The sequence below is a fragment of the Nicotiana tabacum genome, chromosome 17 (assembly GCF_000715075.1).
Source record: "Nicotiana tabacum cultivar K326 chromosome 17, ASM71507v2, whole genome shotgun sequence".
NCBI classification, from domain to species: domain Eukaryota; kingdom Viridiplantae; phylum Streptophyta; class Magnoliopsida; order Solanales; family Solanaceae; genus Nicotiana; species Nicotiana tabacum.
In genome coordinates, this window is record NC_134096.1 from 105,081,744 (window position 1) to 105,100,581 (window position 18,838).

The 18,838-nt window shown below is 38.7% G+C and overlaps 1 protein-coding gene across 1 annotated transcript; it reads left to right on the forward strand.

Annotated features, from left to right (window-relative positions):
- Window positions 1–15,419: 15,419 nt before the first annotated feature.
- LOC107787675 (uncharacterized) lies at window positions 15,420–17,693 on the forward strand. The gene is made up of 4 exons (XM_016609279.2): window positions 15,420–16,208; window positions 16,545–16,818; window positions 16,927–17,019; window positions 17,659–17,693. Exons 1-4 carry the CDS (start codon window positions 15,420–15,422, stop codon window positions 17,691–17,693), a joined length of 1,191 nt encoding a protein of 396 aa, XP_016464765.2.
- Window positions 17,694–18,838: the final 1,145 nt, after the last annotated feature.

An 18,838-nucleotide genomic window follows, 5' to 3' on the forward strand; every position in this document is an offset into this window, starting at 1 on the left:
TTCCTGTAACTCATATGATCTCAAATATCACCTTTTGATTTTTTTTTCTTCCCGTTCATTAGCCACGATAGGTGACACTTTCTTATGAAGTACATACAATGTTGTAGTGATATTGTTGTTACAAGACCATTTCTTATTTATGTCACTATGCTTAAGTTGAAGCCTTCTTCCTTATTTCCCCAACTAGTTTTTCTTTGTAGTACTTAAGGGAGACCTTTTGACTCCTATAAAGTTGCGAGCTTATTACATCGTATACCCGAATGAATTTTTGATGTTCTTACTCGCCTATAATTATCCTTAGTTATTTACCTCTGCGCCCTTGTGCTTGTAGGGTTGCTTCTGAACTGAAATTTTAAATGTCTCCCCAGTGGCACTCTCTTTATTTTTGGAACACTTATACAGTACCTTTAACTAACCCAACTCCTATCTGAAATTTTTTCAGCAATTGTGATCTTGTATCTGCGAGACTGGATTCCCTATGTTGGGGTTCACTATGTTTATGTTACACGATCTGTTGATTTATTTGTATCCTCTTGTCTAGCCATAACTAGACTCTTCCTGAATCCACTACAGACTACTCGTTGGTCCATTCTCATATCTATATTATGCGTAGCCCCTCTTGGGTTATGTCCTTTGTCTTAACTTACCTCTCGTATTGGCTCCTTATGTATCAAGTGTTCATCCCCACTTATTTATCAGTATCATCTGATGCGGAACCCTTACTGCCTCTCCCCGGCATCATGCTTGCATAATGTTCTGGAGTCGTATCATATCTGTAGGATCTGAATAAATGCAATCTCATTCCTTTCACCTTTTTACCGCATTCTTTCTTTACTATTCCATAGTTACCTCTTCATCTTTGGCGTCTTTTCACATCTTTATTGATATCTTATCCGCCTTGCGGTAACCTTTCTGTACCAAGGATAACTAAAGTTCTTACGCACGAGGGTGACACCTAGTGTAACTGGCACACTTAGTCCCTTAAGCTTAACTTTGCTCACAGTGCTCGCTTTAGGGAAGCGTTCTTCCTGAATGTCCTTTAAAGGTTATTCTTCTGTTGTCCATTCTATTATCGCCGGAATGTGATCTCTAAAATTCTCATGATGCAGGCTATTGTCAAATCATTTGGTCCTTAATTCATATTCATTTTATCTTGTTCACCAGCTCATACTAATTTTTATTACTTCGGGGTCTAACGTTTCCTTCTGGTAATCACGTTGGAGTCACCAACTTATTTCTCAAAAGAAGGATATGACTTTATGACTTTATCTCTATTGTTTCAAGGCATGTCTCCTCTTATCTTTTCCTTCACTTGACTATAGACTCTGTCATCGTGTCATATTTTGATTTACCGTTATCACCCATATATCACATCTTACTCATGATGCTTCATTTACTCTCTTCTTATTCTCCGGATAATATTTTTGTCTGTCACTTTATTCTGAAAACTTCAACAAAATATTCTTTCACTTTTAGCTCCCCTTGCTTCATCTCACTGGCTCTTCGGAATACCTAACATTCTCCTTTTTTTTTTACTCGGGACTGGAGTCATACTAAGATAAATATTTATCCCTTCTAGGATTCCACTGCCTATCTTCTGAAATTTCTGAACATTCTAATATTCATATCTGACTGTACTATTCTAGAGTGCACCATCTGGGTGTCTCACAAGGAGAACTATTACCACATTTGCACTATCTTCGGAAATGTTAGCTAATGATAACAATCCATCCACCATTTTTGGGTTACTCTAAACTATATCTCATGGCTCCCATAGGGCATAATTAAGATGAGTGTGGCCAATTGTATATAACTATATTACTGTTGAAAGTAACTCATAATGCTTGTATTTCTCTGTCTGAATTGCAAATACTGATAATCTTCATTAACTAGGTACCTCGTGCCCTTCTTCATCTTGCTTCTTTTACTTGCCGAAACTTGTAGCTACTTTCTGATTCTCATATTTCTTTTTACCATATGGGTGGATAGATATTCTTGCCTTAGGTCTCCTTATCAAGAAGCTTACACATATTAGTACACACATGATCTACTGAAGACCTCACATTTACTCATCATAAGCATGATGCAAAATCGAGTTCCTATGACTCAACCCTTCCACGCCACATTCAATCTCTTACCAACTGTCTTTCTGGATGTAGGTATCTTTGTATTACGAATAAAATAAAATTTAAGAGTTTGAATTCTTAAACTGAGCTCTACCATATGATTTAGAGTAAGAAGAAAGAGTGAAAGTCCTAAATGCCCTGTAGCCTCCTGCTTATAAGTATGGTGTACAACACACCCATAAACAAGACTTTACTAGATACGGCTTGTAGACTCCCTAGGACAGAACTACTCTAATACCACATTTGTCACGACCCAAACCGTAGGGCCGCGACGAGCACTCCTCAACTGAATACCAACGTAACATATCTTTCTTATCATACCATCATGGTTAAATGGGCCAGAAGGGACGTCATGAGATAACCAGAATAAAATAAAGGGAATACTAGACATAGGACGACCCAACATGATATAGAAACTTATACATGTGACATACGGGCCTATAAGGCTGATATGATCATTTGTAAACTTAAAACATAGGCCGACAAAGCCATACAAGTATCCATATAAATGACATCTGTCTACAAGCCTCTACGAGTACATAAATGTCAAAAAGTTCAAGATATGGCCCCTCCATACCAATCAATACATGTCCAAATCATACTGACCAGATAGGCAACTCCGGAGTAAGTGGAGTGCACCAACACCTTCCGCTGAGCTGATAGCCTACTAGGAGGACTCTCAATCTTTCTATCGGGACCTGCATGCATAAAACACAGCGTCCCCAGGCAAAAGGGACATCAGTACAAATAAAGTACCAAGTATGTAAGGCATGACAGTAGTATATATAATACATGAAAGAAACATGGAGTAAAGAACTCAACTTGTAATTCTGAATAGCTCTGTGAATCATGAAAAATTTATAATGTCATGCATGTGCGTATAAATTCCATACCATGCATAGGTATATGCGTAAATAATATCATCGAGCCTCTATGGGTATCCCATCATATCATCTTAGCCATTGTGGGCGAAATCATCAACGTATACCAGCTGATCAGGTGGTGGTGCATATATAACACCATAACCTTTTCCCATATCCCATATACATATAATATACACAAATATAACGTTATCTGGTCATGGGTCAATGTACATGTATAAATGAATGCAATGCATAATGAAGTAAGTCATTAAGATCTCTCAGAATGTCATAAGATCAATATTCCTTCGGTTAATATCATAATATAAACATTATCAACTTACGTATTTTCTGAGACCCATGAACAGACGATAGAATAATAGGACACATGGGGAATCAAGAACATAGGTATCCCTAGTACTTCTAAGAATAGAATCATTTATGAAAGTTGCGTGCTTGCTCGTTTTGTTGCATCATATGGATCATGCCAAAAGGAAAGAAGGGATAGCCTTAACATACCTTTGCAATCTTCTCTCCAATCGTCAACTAAGCTCAATATGATCTTCTTACGTCTACAATGAGTAACCCAACTTTGATGTCATCATATAAGCATTGTAACTCTCATATTTCAAAGCCAATATTCTACAAGAAAACGGAAAGCACCTCCCCTACAACCCATAAGTTACTAAAAGTCACCAAACAGCCCAAACAACAACAATATAATTCACAATAAGCTCTCTGATTACTTCAACAACCATTTTGAGCGGCAAGCTCGATTTACAATTAACAAAATATAATTTAATCCAATTCCTTTTCCATGAATCTACCTACAACTTATATAGCATCATACTTATGCTTACCATATCATTTTTATCCCAAAACATCATAAGAATAATCTTCAAAAATAGTCCACACGCCTAGCACCTTAACCTTTATCGTCAACCTCTTATTTTTTACGTTATCTTCTTCAATCCACTGAATTAGCACATAGATAATCTTAACAACAGCAGGCACAACATAATCAAACTATTTATAAAAATTTCCAGCCACAACAAATCATATATATAGCCTCAATACAGCCCACAAAAAAAAAGATAACGATTTCTTATGTCATGTCAATTACTATCTTGAAGATTTTAACTCAAACAACACATGATTAACCTTAAGCACAACCAAGAACATGATTTACATACCTTAGGCAGTATATACAACTTGAAATCCCCAGCTGGTGTAGCTCACAACAACCCTCAATCACACCACAACACTATAGAGACTTTCTTCTTCACTTAGGCTAACTTTGATGTTTGATTATGGTGTATTTATTTGGAATTTATTTGGAGCCTTTGGGAAACTGTTTAGGAGGGTTTGGAGAGTGTGAGGCTGGAAGGAGGACGAAAAATGAGCAAAGCTCATCCTAAAAACGAGATAAGAATAAGTGAAGGTCGAGCCCCGACCAAGTGGGTCCCATAGGGGCTTCCTACGCAGTCTCGCGAAAATGCAAATATCTCACTACACCGATATCGTATTGACAAATGGTTTGTGGAGTTAGAAACTAGATACATGGGACTTTAATTCCATATAAATATCTCCCTGTAACTCTAAATATTGGGAGAAAACTTCCTCTCAACCTAGCCTATAAACCTGCCAGTTTCTCCGAAGTGCAGCGACGTGATTTGGCGACCCTACTTTAAAAATCTATATTTCTCTACCCTGATATCGTATGAATAAATGGTTTGGACCGTTGTAAAATAGGTTCAAATACATTCATTTTTATATGATATATGTCCCAAAATGACATCATAAGGCTTACGAATTAATTTCTCAAAATGGCTCGTTACAAGGCAAATCTTAGCTCGATATTTTCCGCAACTTAAATCCCATTTTTCACTAACTTTATATTTCATATCCAAACATCATATATAGTCATATCATGACTTTAAATGCATTTAAATAATGATTAAAATGCCTCATATTCATCTTAACTTACTTAAGATTTCGATAAACCTTTTTTATCCTTATAGCAAAATTTTATCCTTTTTTAGCTTACATTAGATAGTCTTATAATGACAGTGACGTCTGAAGTATGGGGTGTCATAACATGTCCCCTTAGAAACATTTGTCCCCGATGATAACTCTTAAAGGCTTGCGATAATGGGACGTAACATCATTAAATCACTTTATATACTTTCAAAGAGGATCTCATTTTCAAACTTACATCAATTGACTTACGACGTACTTTCACGTACAAAAATATGGGGTGTAACACTTGTGACTGGTGAAGTGGTTCTGTTGGCAAAAAGATACAAAAATATCTATGTTGCTGATTTTGTGTCCTTGCACAATGGGAATCTTACATGTCTGAGTGTTGTTGATGATAATGCTGAGTTGTGGCACCGAAGATTGGGACATGCAAGTTTTTCATTGCTGAACAAGTTGGTCAAGAAGGACCTGGTCCGTGGGCTGCCCAAGTCAAGGTTCAAAGGTCACAAGGTATGTGATGCTTGTGTAAGAGGAAAGCAAGTCAGTCCCTTTTTCAAACCTAAGAATGAAGTAAGCACCTCAAGTCCACTTGATCTCCTCCATATGGATATATGTGGACCTATGAGGGTTCCAAGTAGAGGATAAAAGAAGTACATCTTTGTCATAGTTGACGGACCTTATTTCTCAAAACCAAGGATGAAACCTTTCCAGTATTTGTTGTATTTGTGAAGCATATTCAAGTGACGATGAGCCATAATATTGTAAGTATAAGGTATGATCATGGCACGGAGTTTGACAATGCAAAATTCGACGAATTGTGTGCTGAAAATGGCATAAGTCACAATTATTTAGCTCCCAGAACACCCTAACAAAATGGTGTTGTGGAGAGAAAAAATATGACTCTTGAAGACATGGCAAGAACTATGCTAATTGACAGTGGCATAGCAAAAGGCTTTTGGGCTACTTGGTGAACAGTGCATGATCAGGTCCCTCCTCAACAAAATCCCATATGAATTGCTGAACGGGAGAAAGCCCAAGCTAACTCACCTAAGAACGTTTGGATGTAAATGCTTCATTCTAAATAATGGTAAGGAAGCGCTGGGAAAGTTTGACGCCAAAAGTGATGAAGGAATATTTCTTGGATATTCCTCAGAGAGAAAAGCATACAAGGTCTAAAACAAAAGGACTCAATGTATTAAAGAAATCATACATGTAATCTTTGATGTATCACACCACCTATGTAGGAAAAATTCACATGATAAGATTGATCAAGACGGAGAGCAGTCGAAGGTTCCTGGAGAAGTCATTGATATGGCAAATGGAAAGGCAGAATTGATGAGCCAAGTCAAGGAATTCAACAAAGAAAATACAACAGAATTCTCAGCTAATGCAGAAGAACCTGGCTCCTCCATCACAATAATTGAAGCAGAGGATAAAGTTGTTGATGTCATGCAAGGAACTCTTGATGCTGAGCAAAGAAGTGGTACTCACCCATCCATAGATGCAAACAATTGGTCCCATTCTGAGGAACCTAGATCTTCATACAATGAGATTCAGGTGTCTAACTAGAAGCACAAAAGTTCACATCCTCTCCAAAATGTGATCACTTTTCTTGATTCGGGAATTCAAACCAGATTAAAGACAAGAAGCTCGTTTGCCTTCTCAGCCTTCCTTTCTCAGATTGAACCTAAAAGTATCAATGAGGCATTGAAAGATGCTGACTGGATTACTGCTATGCAAGATGAACTTCATCAATTTGAGAGGAACCTTGTATGGTACCTGGTCCCTCGTCCCTCAGATAAAACGATCATATGAACTAGGTGGGTGTTCAGTAACAAGCTTGATGAATTTGGGAATACAATAAGGAACAAGGCCAGGTTAGTAGTTCAAGGCTATAATCAAGAAGAAGGGATCGACTATGATGAAACTTTTGCTCCAGTTTCTCGAATGGAAGCCATCAGAATTCTCATTACTTTTGCATCTCATATGGAATTCAAATTATTCCAAATGGATGTCAAAAGTGCATTTTTGAATGGATATTTAAAGGAAGAAGTCTTTGTCAAACAACCACCTGGGTTTGAGTGTCAGGAGAATCCTGAACATGTATTCAAACTTGACAAGGCATTATATGGACTGAAGCATGCCCCTCGTGCATGGTATGAAAGATTGTCCAAGTTTTTTTTGAAAATGGCTTTACAAGAGGAAATATTGAAAACACCTTATTTATGAAGAAACGGGGAAGGAACCTGCTCATTGTACACGTTTATGTTGACGATATCATCTTTGGTGCAACAAACGACTCCTTGTGTGAGGAGTTTGCAAAGCTTATGGGAAGCGAGTTTGAAATGAGCATGATGGGGGAATTGAATTTTTCTTAGGGTTGCAATTTAAGCAAACCCTTAAGGGAACGATGATAAGCTAGTAGAAGTACATTAAAGAGCTCCTAAAGAGATCTGAGATAGAAAGTTCAAAAACCATTAATACTCCAATTGCCACTGCCACCCGTCTGGACATGGATAAACCTGGTTCTCATGTGAATGAAACCATGTACAGAGGCATTATTGGTTCACTCTTGTATCTCATAGCCAGTAGACCTGATATCGTATTCAGTGTGGGATTAAGTGCTAGATTTCAATCTAGTCCAAAGGAATCTCATCTTAAAGCTGCCAAGAGGATTCTAAGGAATCTTAAAGGAACATAGGACCTAGTTCTCTACTATTCTTCAAGGGACAATTTTGACTTAATCGGGTATGCTGATGTTGATTATACTGGGTATCTGGTGGATAGAAAGAGCACACCTAGAATGGCACATTTTCTGGGATCGTGTTTGATTTCATAGGGTACAAAGAAACAAAACTATGTGGCTCTTTCAACTGCAGAAGCTGAGTATGTAGCAGCTGCCACTTGTTGTGCTCAACTGTTGTAGATCAAGCAACAACTGGAGGACTTTGGTGTATTCTCTGATTACGTGCCATTACTGTGTGTTAATACCAGTACTCTCAACATGGCAAAGATCACGGTTTAGCATAAGAGAACAAAGCACATTGATGTACGACATCATTCTCTCAGAGACAATATTAAAAAGGGCCTTATCTGCATGAAGTTTTGCAAAACTGAAGACCAAGTAGCAGATATCTTCACCAAAGCACTGATCAGAGAGCACTTTGAAAAGAATCGATTGGCATTGGGGTTGATAAAGTTAAAATGAGCACCAGGTCCCTCAATGATTGGCTATGAAAGAATGAACAGGTGAAAAAGCTAAAAAGTTTTTTCTGGCAAGTTCTAACTCATCTCTATACCGTTATAGGTAGACACGCATGGCAACCACAGAGCAAACAAGCAGCCAGGGACATTGCATCTTGGTAAAAAGATGTGGCTCACATTTACAAAACTAAGTTAGGGAACCTGGTTCCCTTGACTTAGGTTAGTAGTTCCTTTATACTCTCATGTACATTTTTAAACGGTTGTAAAAGTGCCACGCCATTAAAAATTTTAATCTCTCTCTCTCTCTCATCCCTTTAGAACTCAAACGTTACACCCGCTACTAAACGACCTGTCTACCCAGTAATTTGTACCCATTTCTAACTGGTCCCTCACTTCCTCTAAATAACCCCAAACGTTGTCTCTTTCCTCACTATCCATATCAAAGCCAAAAATTCCCTTTTTCTTTCTCAAAGCAAATACTATTCTTCTCGTGTTCCCCACTACAAATCTCCACTATGTCTCAATATCCAGAAGTTTCAAACGTTTCTAGTATAGTACCCACTGTGTCTTCGTCTCATAAAGCATAAGAATGTGAGTCGGAGTCCCCTCTGTCACCCAGTACAAACCCCATACCATACCAACAACCACCTACTACTTCCTATCCAACCCAATTGAGTTCTGGTTCTCACCGCAGTCGTAAGACTCAAAACCCCAAACGATTCGTTGTTGTCACCTCTCTTTCTGCCTCGCCAGAAATAATGGTAGAAGGTGAAATAGTAGATGGAGGCAGGGGCAGGAAGTTTCTAGTCAGAAAGTTTGGGAGAGTTCTGAAGCCCAACAAAGTGTGGTTCATAGTAGTGAAGACTCAGTAGCGCTCGTTCCAAGTTTTGATCTGAATATTGCCAATCCTACAGGTAGTGTTCCTCTTGTATCCTCTTATTCTACTTTGGGGGTGAATGGACAAGAATCCATTGAGAATATGTTACTAATTACTACAGAGGGAGGGTTGGTTGGTGGGTATGAGTGTGAAATTGAGACCATTAGGTCTCGGGGGGGAGGTGAAAGTCATAAGGATGATGAGAGGGAACTTCCCTCTGAAAATTTGGCACATGTTAGTACTACTGGGAAACTAAATGAGGGACCTAATCCCTCAGCCCAAAAGGAGCCCTCTACTCCTACTTGGGATGAAACTCCTTGCTCCTCAAAAGAGCCCCAGGTTAGTACTGATCCTGCTCCTTCTCCTCATTTCGATGTTGAGCCATTATCCATTATCTTTCCTGAGATGAGATCTCTATTTGAAGAGGAAAATGAAAACAATGAGAATGACTATGACAATATGTCTGTAGCAAGCTTCGTTGCGGCTAGGAATAGAAGAGCAGTTCCCAAAGATCCCACTCCTAAAAAACCTACTACTAGGCTGCAAAAGAAGGAAGCCCTTGAATCTGTGCTGAAGAAAAACAAAGAAGTGAAGAAAATGAGGAGGCTGGTGAAAGGGGAAAGCTGGTAAATGAGGAAGAAGTTCCTCCAGCACTTGTTGTTGATGTTGACAATGAAGAGGTGAATGATGAACCTGCTTCCTTAATTCATAAGTACTCTAAGAAACCTGTGATTCCAAAACCCAGGAGAGAGCCATATGTGAAAGCTGTGGAAGTGGCAAATGTTGAGGTAGACAAGTTTGGTGAAAAAGTGTTTGAAAAGTTTGGTAAATATTTGTCTGAGAAGTTTGATGAGAAATTGTCTGAGAAGTCTACAAAGAAAGAGAAAAGAATGAGAAAACCTGTGAAAAGGAAGGTTGGTGACAACGAGGAACCTGGTTCCTCCAAGAAGGCCAAAGTAAGTGTGGCCAAGATGAAAGCAGAGAAAACTTGAGAAAACATAGGGTACTGTGGGACAGAACATTTCCCGCTGACATTCTTGACATGACAGGGATACGTCAAATGGTTGATATTTGTGAGTTTCAAAAGTGGACACACTTGTTCACCAGTGAGAGCCCTAAGGTATATTAGGAAGAGGTACGTAGCTTGTACGCAGACATGTTTACAATGGAAGATGATAATATTTGCTTAAAGGTGAGCGGCGTAGACTTTGTGATGGATGAGGCTGTATTGGGGAACATTTTGGGAGTGCCTACTGAAGGGATCTCATCCATTGTAGGGACTTGTTTTCCCAATTTCAGAAGTGCCATTCTGAAGGATGATGTTGTGCAGCAAGGGGAACAGGTGCACAAGAAGCCCCTCCTTCCAGTGTATCAACTGATGTTCGAGATAGTGAACAAGGTCTTGCTTCCACGTGCAAAAAAGCATTCCATTACGTCCAAATCATACCTATTCCTTATGGAAGAACCAGATGCCTACACCACTATCAATCTGCCAGGTCTCATGATCGAGCATATGAAGAAAATGGCAGACGTTAAGGATGGTAATCATGGGTTGCCCTACGGGTTCTTGCTCACTAAGGTGTTTAACTTCTTCAAAGTCCCTTTGGGAAAAGCAACATTGGGCACTCACACGTAGACTTTCTCAAAGACCACCTTGGAGGAATGTGAGTGTATTGATAAGAAAGGAGGGGTTGGCAGCAATTCCACTATCTCACAATTGATTGATGCTCAGAATGCTGCAAATGAGGAGATAAGGAGGTTGAAGGCACGAAATGTCATTCTTGAATGGCAGCTTAGTCAGGCCCAGAAGGAACCTGGTTCCCGCACTTCACAAGGCACATAGGTTGCCCGTTTGACCAAGGAAAATGTAGATCTCAGGAAACAGGTCGAGGACCTGAAGGAGCGGCTGTTTAACGAGCAAGTGTCTGCAAACGTGCCAGTGATTTCTATTAAGTTGTGCAAACTTACCCTAGTCCTTTTTTTGTTTTGTCGTTTTGTGGCTGGTACTTTTAAGTTGTTTTGATTTGTGAATGGTTGTATAACAATGGTCCTACTATTTCTATTCTCCTTTTTTTAAAATTAATGAGCACCTAGTCCTTTTTACTATGCATGTTATACTCTTATGCTCTGTTTTTAGCCATGCTTGTGTGCACACATGTGGCATGAGTTAACCATGCTGGACGTCTTTTTTTCTTATTACTTGTGAATAATCTTTTTATGCTGCCAAAAGGGGAAAAATTATTTATTAAGAGGGGGAACAGGTTCAGGGGGAATACAGAAAATATTGTATAGTAATCTGGTTCTTAGGAGGAACTTCAATTATAAGTTTGTCATCATCAAAAAGGAGAAAATTGATAAGTTATGTGCCATGTTATGATTTGCCAACTTAACAAACTTAATGGTAAGAACCAGGTCAGGAACATGTTACACCTCCTCAAAGTGCTCAAGAACAACAAGTCTCAAGTCGGGCACAAATTCTAACAACTAGAGTTAGAAACGATAGAGGAAACAAATGGGCATCAATTTCCTTGCTGACTGTACCAGTCAACTCCCCACAGCTGTAAAGCCGCTGCAATTGTTCCTCTCCACACACGCAACAGTTCAAACAATGCAGCAGTCACTTTATGGGGAATACCTTGTACCGGATATTTTCTTGCATCATCCAAGTGACATCACTTGGATACTATTAACATGAAGCAGCGGAAAAACACACACTTGCACATCCAACAAATTAAATAAGTTTTCTCTCAAGTGCGTTGCCATCTTGCAAGTGATTTCTTGGGCTTCAAGAACAAAGAACAACAAAACGAATGACCAATTTCCAGCGTTGTGTTATCATATGTACTTAGTTGTGTTGTACTTTTGTTAGAGTGATCTACTTGTAATTCCTACTTAGCTTAGCTAGAAGCACTGTGTAGGAAATTATTTGTAAAACCATAAACCTTGTGTTTGTGTCTTGACTAGAGTTAGTCGAGTTGTGAGCTTTGTAATAGAGTTATTACAAAGAGGCTTGTAATAGAGGTTGTGAACAACTAATTTTTGACCTCACCCAAATTCTATACTATTTAAGTGTAAATATTTCTTTTAGATTTAATCTTAATATTTAAACTTTTATCTTACTCTTAATAGATTTTATTTTAAAAAAAGGAAAACTACAAAAATACTCTCATTCTTAGAGTACAAATTTTATTTCTATATATATATATGGTTTCTTTTAATAATTAAACTATAAAAATTTTCTTAGTATCACTTAAAGTACATGTAAATATTTAATTTTCCTATATTGTAAGAAATGTTGGTTAATCTTCTTATCTTTATAATTTAATTTATCTTTTAAAATAAAATTAAAAAAAAAAGGCAAAATGAAGTTAACGTGAAAGATATTAAGTTTGTTATCAAACTTTATCTCAAAAAATCTGTTTTTTTACTTGCTAACAACTATCACAATCCCATAATCCCCATATAAGTCCTAACTAACCCCCACGATCTACTCTTCCCAATCCCACATTTCCCTAACTCCCTCACGTCTCCCCTCATAAGTCCTCCCCACTTCTCCACTTCCTCACATCAATTATAAAACACACAATGCACTATATAATACACTCACTTTTAGCAACAAAGGAAGACGGGAAAAAAAAAAGAGAATTGAGTAAAGAGAAGAAGAAAGATCATTGTTCTTTGAGAGTAAATATTCATTTGGAAAACCGTTTAGTTAAGTCAATTAGTGTGAAGCCGGAGTTCGAGATTTCGTTCGCGGTTTCGAGTTCGTGGTTCTAGAAAAGTTAGCATTACTAGCTTTGAAAATCAGTAGATTATAGCTGTGATTTTGTTGAAATCTTCACAAAAAGGTTCATCTCTGTCTCTTTAATATTTGGCCTCATTAAATCTTAAGTATGATAAGTAATTTGTGTTTTGCTTGAAAATTGATAAATGATCGTTGGAATTTAAAGTCTAACTCAAAAGTGTCATGGAGCCCATTTCATCCATTTTTTGTGCTTAATCTGGTTTTGTTTCTCGTGTGTAAATGTTTGAGTATTTGCTCTTGTCAAAAAGGTTTAAAGCTCTTAAAGATGAGTGCCCAGCATGACATTTTATTCTTTAGTTGTTCTTTTAAAAAAAATTTCGTAGTATTTGGTTAAAGAAATTCTCTAGTCCTTTAAAATATGTGTTGGTTTTGGTCATGTTTATTGCTTCTAAGTGCCTGCTGTCATTTAATTATTTTCATGTACTTGAATGTTACTAGTTGTCCGGGGCACTAAATTGCCATGCCATCTTGTTGTTTTGATAGATTTGTTTAGATACTTATTGTGGTGAATTTGTGTCACCTATTTAGTTTTGGCCTTTAGGATATAAAAGGAGGTAGTTTTAAACTCATTCAATGAAAGGTTCACATGATACATTTGAGAAGTTAAAATTGGATGGGGTGCAGTAGTCTTTAGATGGTTCTTTTTTTTATTGCTTTTAATTCACATTTCCCTATTCTACTAGTATTTTACTTTACTTTTCATCTTCTTTAAATGGTTTGGGTGTTATGTGCTGGATGCCTTATTCTGTTGATTTAAAAAATGAATATTTATAGAAAATGCTTCAGGCGCAACTTAATCTATCATCGTGATTGTACACACGTTCGCGTGACATAATTATAATTTTTAAAATAAATCAAGGTACGTGTTCGCGCGACTTTGGCCAAGCTTTCTTAAATAATTAAGTATTGTGAATTGTGTACATGATTCTTGACACGCCAAACAAAAAGAGTACACGTACGCATGACTCGTTTCGAGATAATTTCATAATCACGAATAATCAAGCAATTAAAAGCGGTAAAAAGGTAAATGTACATAGGTTCTAAAATAAGTAATTAAATAATTTAATTAAGTCATGTATGATTAAAGCGACCGTGCTAAAACCACGGAATCCGAGAGTGCCTAACACCTTCTCTCGGGTTAACAGAATTCCTTACCCGGTCTTCTGTGTTCGCGGACCGTAAAATAGAGTCAAATTTCCTCGATTTGGGATTTAAAATAAACCGGTGACTTGGGACACCAGAAATTATCCCAAGTGGCGACTATGAATCTAATAAATAATCTCATTTCGATTAATGTCACTTAAATTGGAAAAACCCCTTTGGCTGCCTATCCCTAGGGAAAAAAGAGGTGTGACAGCTCTGGCGACTCTGCTGGGGAACAGAACCCAGAATCTCTGATTCAGGGTTCAGAATTCCAGCTTGTAATGTGATATATACTTGGCTTTATTGATTTGATGTTATTACTGTGTTTTTGGGCCTAATGTGCTAATTACCGCTTTGATATTATTTGAACTGTATTAAATTATTTTCTTACGCCTCTCTTCTGAGTCTTCTGAATTTATGGTGTACACGTGCGCATGGCCCACTTTTCTGTTAGAAGTCATACCAATTAGAACGAGGCTGGGTCAGTAACTAGGCCGGGTAGACTTTCATGCTCCCGGTACATTGCTCCCACCTCGGCTCGAGTTATCCGCTTGGGTAAGCATGGCAAGAACACACCCCCAGGTTTAAACCTAGAATAACATAGCCTCATGCCGGATACCTAGTAGGTACGTTTGTTTGCATCACGTGCATTTGACTTTGGGGACTCAACACAGGGGTTGGGTCCGTCTAGGATAGGTGTACCCGAAATTACAAGACCATCCTGATGCATCTTATGTGCTACTTGTGCATTATGTTTGATTTGGTTTGTGCATGTTGACCGATTTCTAAAATAAAATAAAAATATAAAAATATTGAGGAAAAACCAGAAAGAAGAAAATATGAGGGAGAAAATTTACCCGATTTTCGAAAATCTCAGTATTTACCCCAAAAAAGTCTGAATTTTTCAAAAAACATGTCATCATATTCCTGAAATATTTACGAACTATGCGGGTCTGATTCTCACCGGATGTGAGATACGTAGGCAACCTTCATAGGGTTCGGCCCCATTTTTATAAAATAACTAATAAAAAAAAGAAATGTGTCTAGTGTTTTTTTTAATCAAAAAAAAAAATAAGCAGACCCAGCTTCGGTTAATCCCAAATCGTTCCTGTCGGAATAGCCTTAGAATATCTTCGAAATTGTTGAAGGGTTGTTCTCGCAAGAACGGACGTGTCTGTCAATTGGGAATCACTTTTACCATAATGCCCTTCCCCCACCTCTAAAGTTATCCTTGAAAGTAAGAAGGGGCCATAGTTGCGAAAATAACCACCCTTTCTTCGGTCACAATTGCAAAAATAGCCCCTCTTCTCGTTGATTTGTCTTAAAATTGAATTATTTACAAAAGATTGTTTGCAAAAGGAGTGCATTGGTTCTGTCTCTTGAGACTAGTGTCAACCCTAACCTTAACCACCCACAGGTACAAAATGAGCACTATCCAGAACACACCGTTCACAGTTGTAGACGAGGCTCCAGTTCAGCTTCAGATGTGGTGGTATGATTTAGGAGAAGATGGTCATAAATGGGTCACCAAGCACCTGGGAGCCCTCACAGATATTATGAAAATTAAACCACAGGACGATTTGATTGAGGCACTAGTGACTTTTTGGGACCCTGTTCACAATGTTTTTCGCTTCTCCGATTTTGAGCTAACTCCCACTTTAGAAGAGATGGCTGGATATTCCGGGTTTGGCAGGGATTTGAGAAACCAGGAGCTCATATTCCCGAGGGCTCTTTCTGTACACCGATTCTTCGATCTTCTGAACATCAGTAAGCAAATTAGAAAGACCAACGTAGTCGAAGGGTGTTGTTCTTTCTACTTCCTGTACTCTAGGTTCGGGCAGCCAAATGGGTTTGAAATGCATGAAAAGGGCCTTAACAACAAGCAGAACAAAGACACATGGCAGATTCATCGTCGTTTCGCCTTCATAATGGCATTTCTGGGAATTATGGTCTTCCCAAATGAGGAGCGGACAATTGATACCCGCATAGCCAGGGTTGTACAGGTCCTCACTACCAAAGAACATCACACTCTTGCCCCGATCATTCTATCAGAAATTTATCGGGCGTTGACTTTTTGCAAGTCTGGGGCCAAATTCTTCGAAGGGTGCAATATTTTATTACAAATGTGGTTGATTGAGCATCTCCGACATCACCCCAAGTTCATGAGCTATGGTCTGAGCAAGGACAATTTCATTGAGAGTTACGAAGAAAGAGTAAAAGATTACAACTCTCCAGAAGGGGTGGAAGCCTGGATATCCCACCTAAGATCTTTAAATGCAAGTCAAATTGAGTGGACTTTGGGATGGCTCTCGCTAAGAGAGGGGATACATATGTCGGCCCTAAAAATTTATTTGCTGTTGTTGGGTTTGAGAAGTGTCCAGCCGTATGCGCCACACAGAGTTCTAAGACAGCTAGGAAGGTACCAAGTAGTACCTAAGGATGAAGATTTGAGTGTGCAAGTGATTGAGCTACACCCCGAAGCCCCACTCCCCGAAGCTTTAATCCAGCAAATTTGGAATGGTTGTCGCTACTTGAAAGATGATACTCAGGTGCCAGATCCTGCGAGAGGTAAGGTAGATCCGGGTTATGCTATATGGTTTGGGAAGAGGTCTCACGTGGATGATGTGCCAGAGCCCAAAAGGCCCACAAAAAGGCCGCATGTTCAAGCCTTTGATGATAAAATCCAAGAATGGTTGGCCTGGGGTGAACGGGAAAAGGGATACAAAACAACTATTCATGCCTTAGAAGAAAGGCTGAGAAACCGCAATTTTGAGAAAGACTTGCAAGAACAAGAAACCGAAGGGGAAAAGAAGAGTCTGATCCGTAAAAATGAAGCCCTTCGTGCTCAACTTCAACAGATGAAGAAAGCCTCTGAAGTGCCAGTGAGAAGTTGGAAAGACTAGAGAACCATTGCCAATCTGATGGAAAAAGTACAAGATTATGATTCCCTCTTGGCAAAGACTGAAAAGTCATTGGACAAAGCCAAGGAAAATATCGTACAGCTAAATGAGAAGGACGAATCAAGTAAGGATCGCCAAGTAACAAAATTTGAAGAAGAGAGGGCTCAATTCGAGGGAGAGAGAGAGAGAGAGAGAGAGAGAGAGAGAGAGAGAGAGAGAGAGAGGCCCATTGGGTACGTTCAGAAGCTCAGCTCCATGCACAGTTGGAAGAAATAAGAAGGTACAATAGAGAATACCAGCATGCAGATTTTGATAGGGAGATGGCTCAGGTGAGACTCGAGCAGGCTAGACTTCGGGCTCAGTTAGAGTCAGCCTTAGATCGTGAGGGCCACATAAGGGAGATAGCCACCACTCGCCAGCAGCAGTTACAAGATCGAGACCAGAATTTCTAGTACTTCAAAGAGCAAGTCCATAATTTGGTTGTTTATACCGCTCAAAGTTATGTGAACTGCCAAGGGATGGATTATGAGAAGATTTTGGAGCATGCACCTACTTTTGCCCGTCATTTTGCAGCAGAGTTAGAAAGGATGTACCGTACATTAGGGGGTCAACCAGGGCAAGCCCCACCATGAGCAGATGTTCCAGTGTTTGAAAGCAAGAAGATTGTGGAGTTGAATTATAGTGGTAGTTATTAGAACTTTTCATGTAGTAGTTATGTTTTAGTTTGAGTCATTGTTGAATCTTTAAAATTGCTGTCTTTTAGTCTTGTCAGAGTCTGGTAAGTCATTTTCAATGTAATGTCCTTTATGTTATTGTATTATTTCGTTTTGTTAAAAAAAAAAAAACTATTATTGTTTTCCCCTGAACTACGTAATAGTCTGATTCATTCGGCATCATGATACGTAGGCAATCCTCATCGGATGCGATCATAACCATAATTAATCTAAAAAAAATGATTAAAAAAAGCGTTAAATTCAAGATGAAAATAAACCAATAAATCAATAAGCCAGGATGAAGCATAAAGCCTTCCAAGATCATTTTAGAAATGAAAATGGCATTAGGTGCATGACATATAATATATGATTAATATCTGCAAAATGCCTAACTCTAACACGTTTGTTGTTTGTCATTTTAAAAGATAAAGTAAAACAGAGGTGGTTGGTTTGTGGTTTAAACTGGTGACTCACCTTTACAACACGAGATCAAAAGGAAAAAGTAGAATGGCAAACAACAGTGAGAATAAGTCAGATAATGATGATGTCCATGGACAATTGATTGAACAAGGTTCAAGACTGGTTGAAGAAGTAAGAGTGTTGAAGAAACAATTGGCAGAGATGTACCAAGATTGGGTGAATGGACAAGCACTGCCCTCACTACCCATAGGGCCTTCGGATAATCTTCATAATGTGTCAGTTGCCACTCAAGTGCCTATCTCCATAACAAGTAACCCATTGTACCAACCTGGATTCAGTCCGAGCATTAACCTTCCCACTATCCCCAGTACCTCCATTCCACGTCCTCCAATGGCACCCCTCAGAAATGACCCACCTACTATACCCATTGTCCATACTTTCACTGTCCCTCAACCGGCTCTTGCTCAAAAGTCCAATAATGATCCACAACTGGATGCTCATGATGCCCAACATTACTCTCCAGAACTGACTTTCAAGGTTCCATATTCATACAAGCATACTCCTCATAATATGTTCCCAATTGAGATCGAAAAGCCCGAAAAGAATATGGAACAAGAGGAAATGACCAGAAAAATAAAGAGCTTGGAACAAACAATGAGAAACATACAGGGTTTAGGGGGCCACAAGAGTGTTTCGTTTAACGATCTATGCATGTTTCCCCATATTCATTTGCCACCCGGCTTCAAGACCCCCAAGTTTGACAAGTATAATGGGCATGGTGATCCCGTTGCCCATTTGAAGAGGTATTGT

Excerpts from the sequence above, each read along its gene's own strand:
- LOC107787675 (XM_016609279.2), top strand. The coding sequence starts at position 15,420 with ATGAGCACTATCCAGAACACACCGTTCACAGTTGTAGACGAGGCTCCA. Across the intron at positions 16,209-16,544 it reads TTGAGAGTTACGAAGAAAGA|GTGCCAGATCCTGCGAGAGG; the intron begins GTAAAAGATTAC and ends GATGATACTCAG. Across the intron at positions 17,020-17,658 it reads AAATGAGAAGGACGAATCAA|TCTTGTCAGAGTCTGGTAAG; the intron begins GTAAGGATCGCC and ends GCTGTCTTTTAG.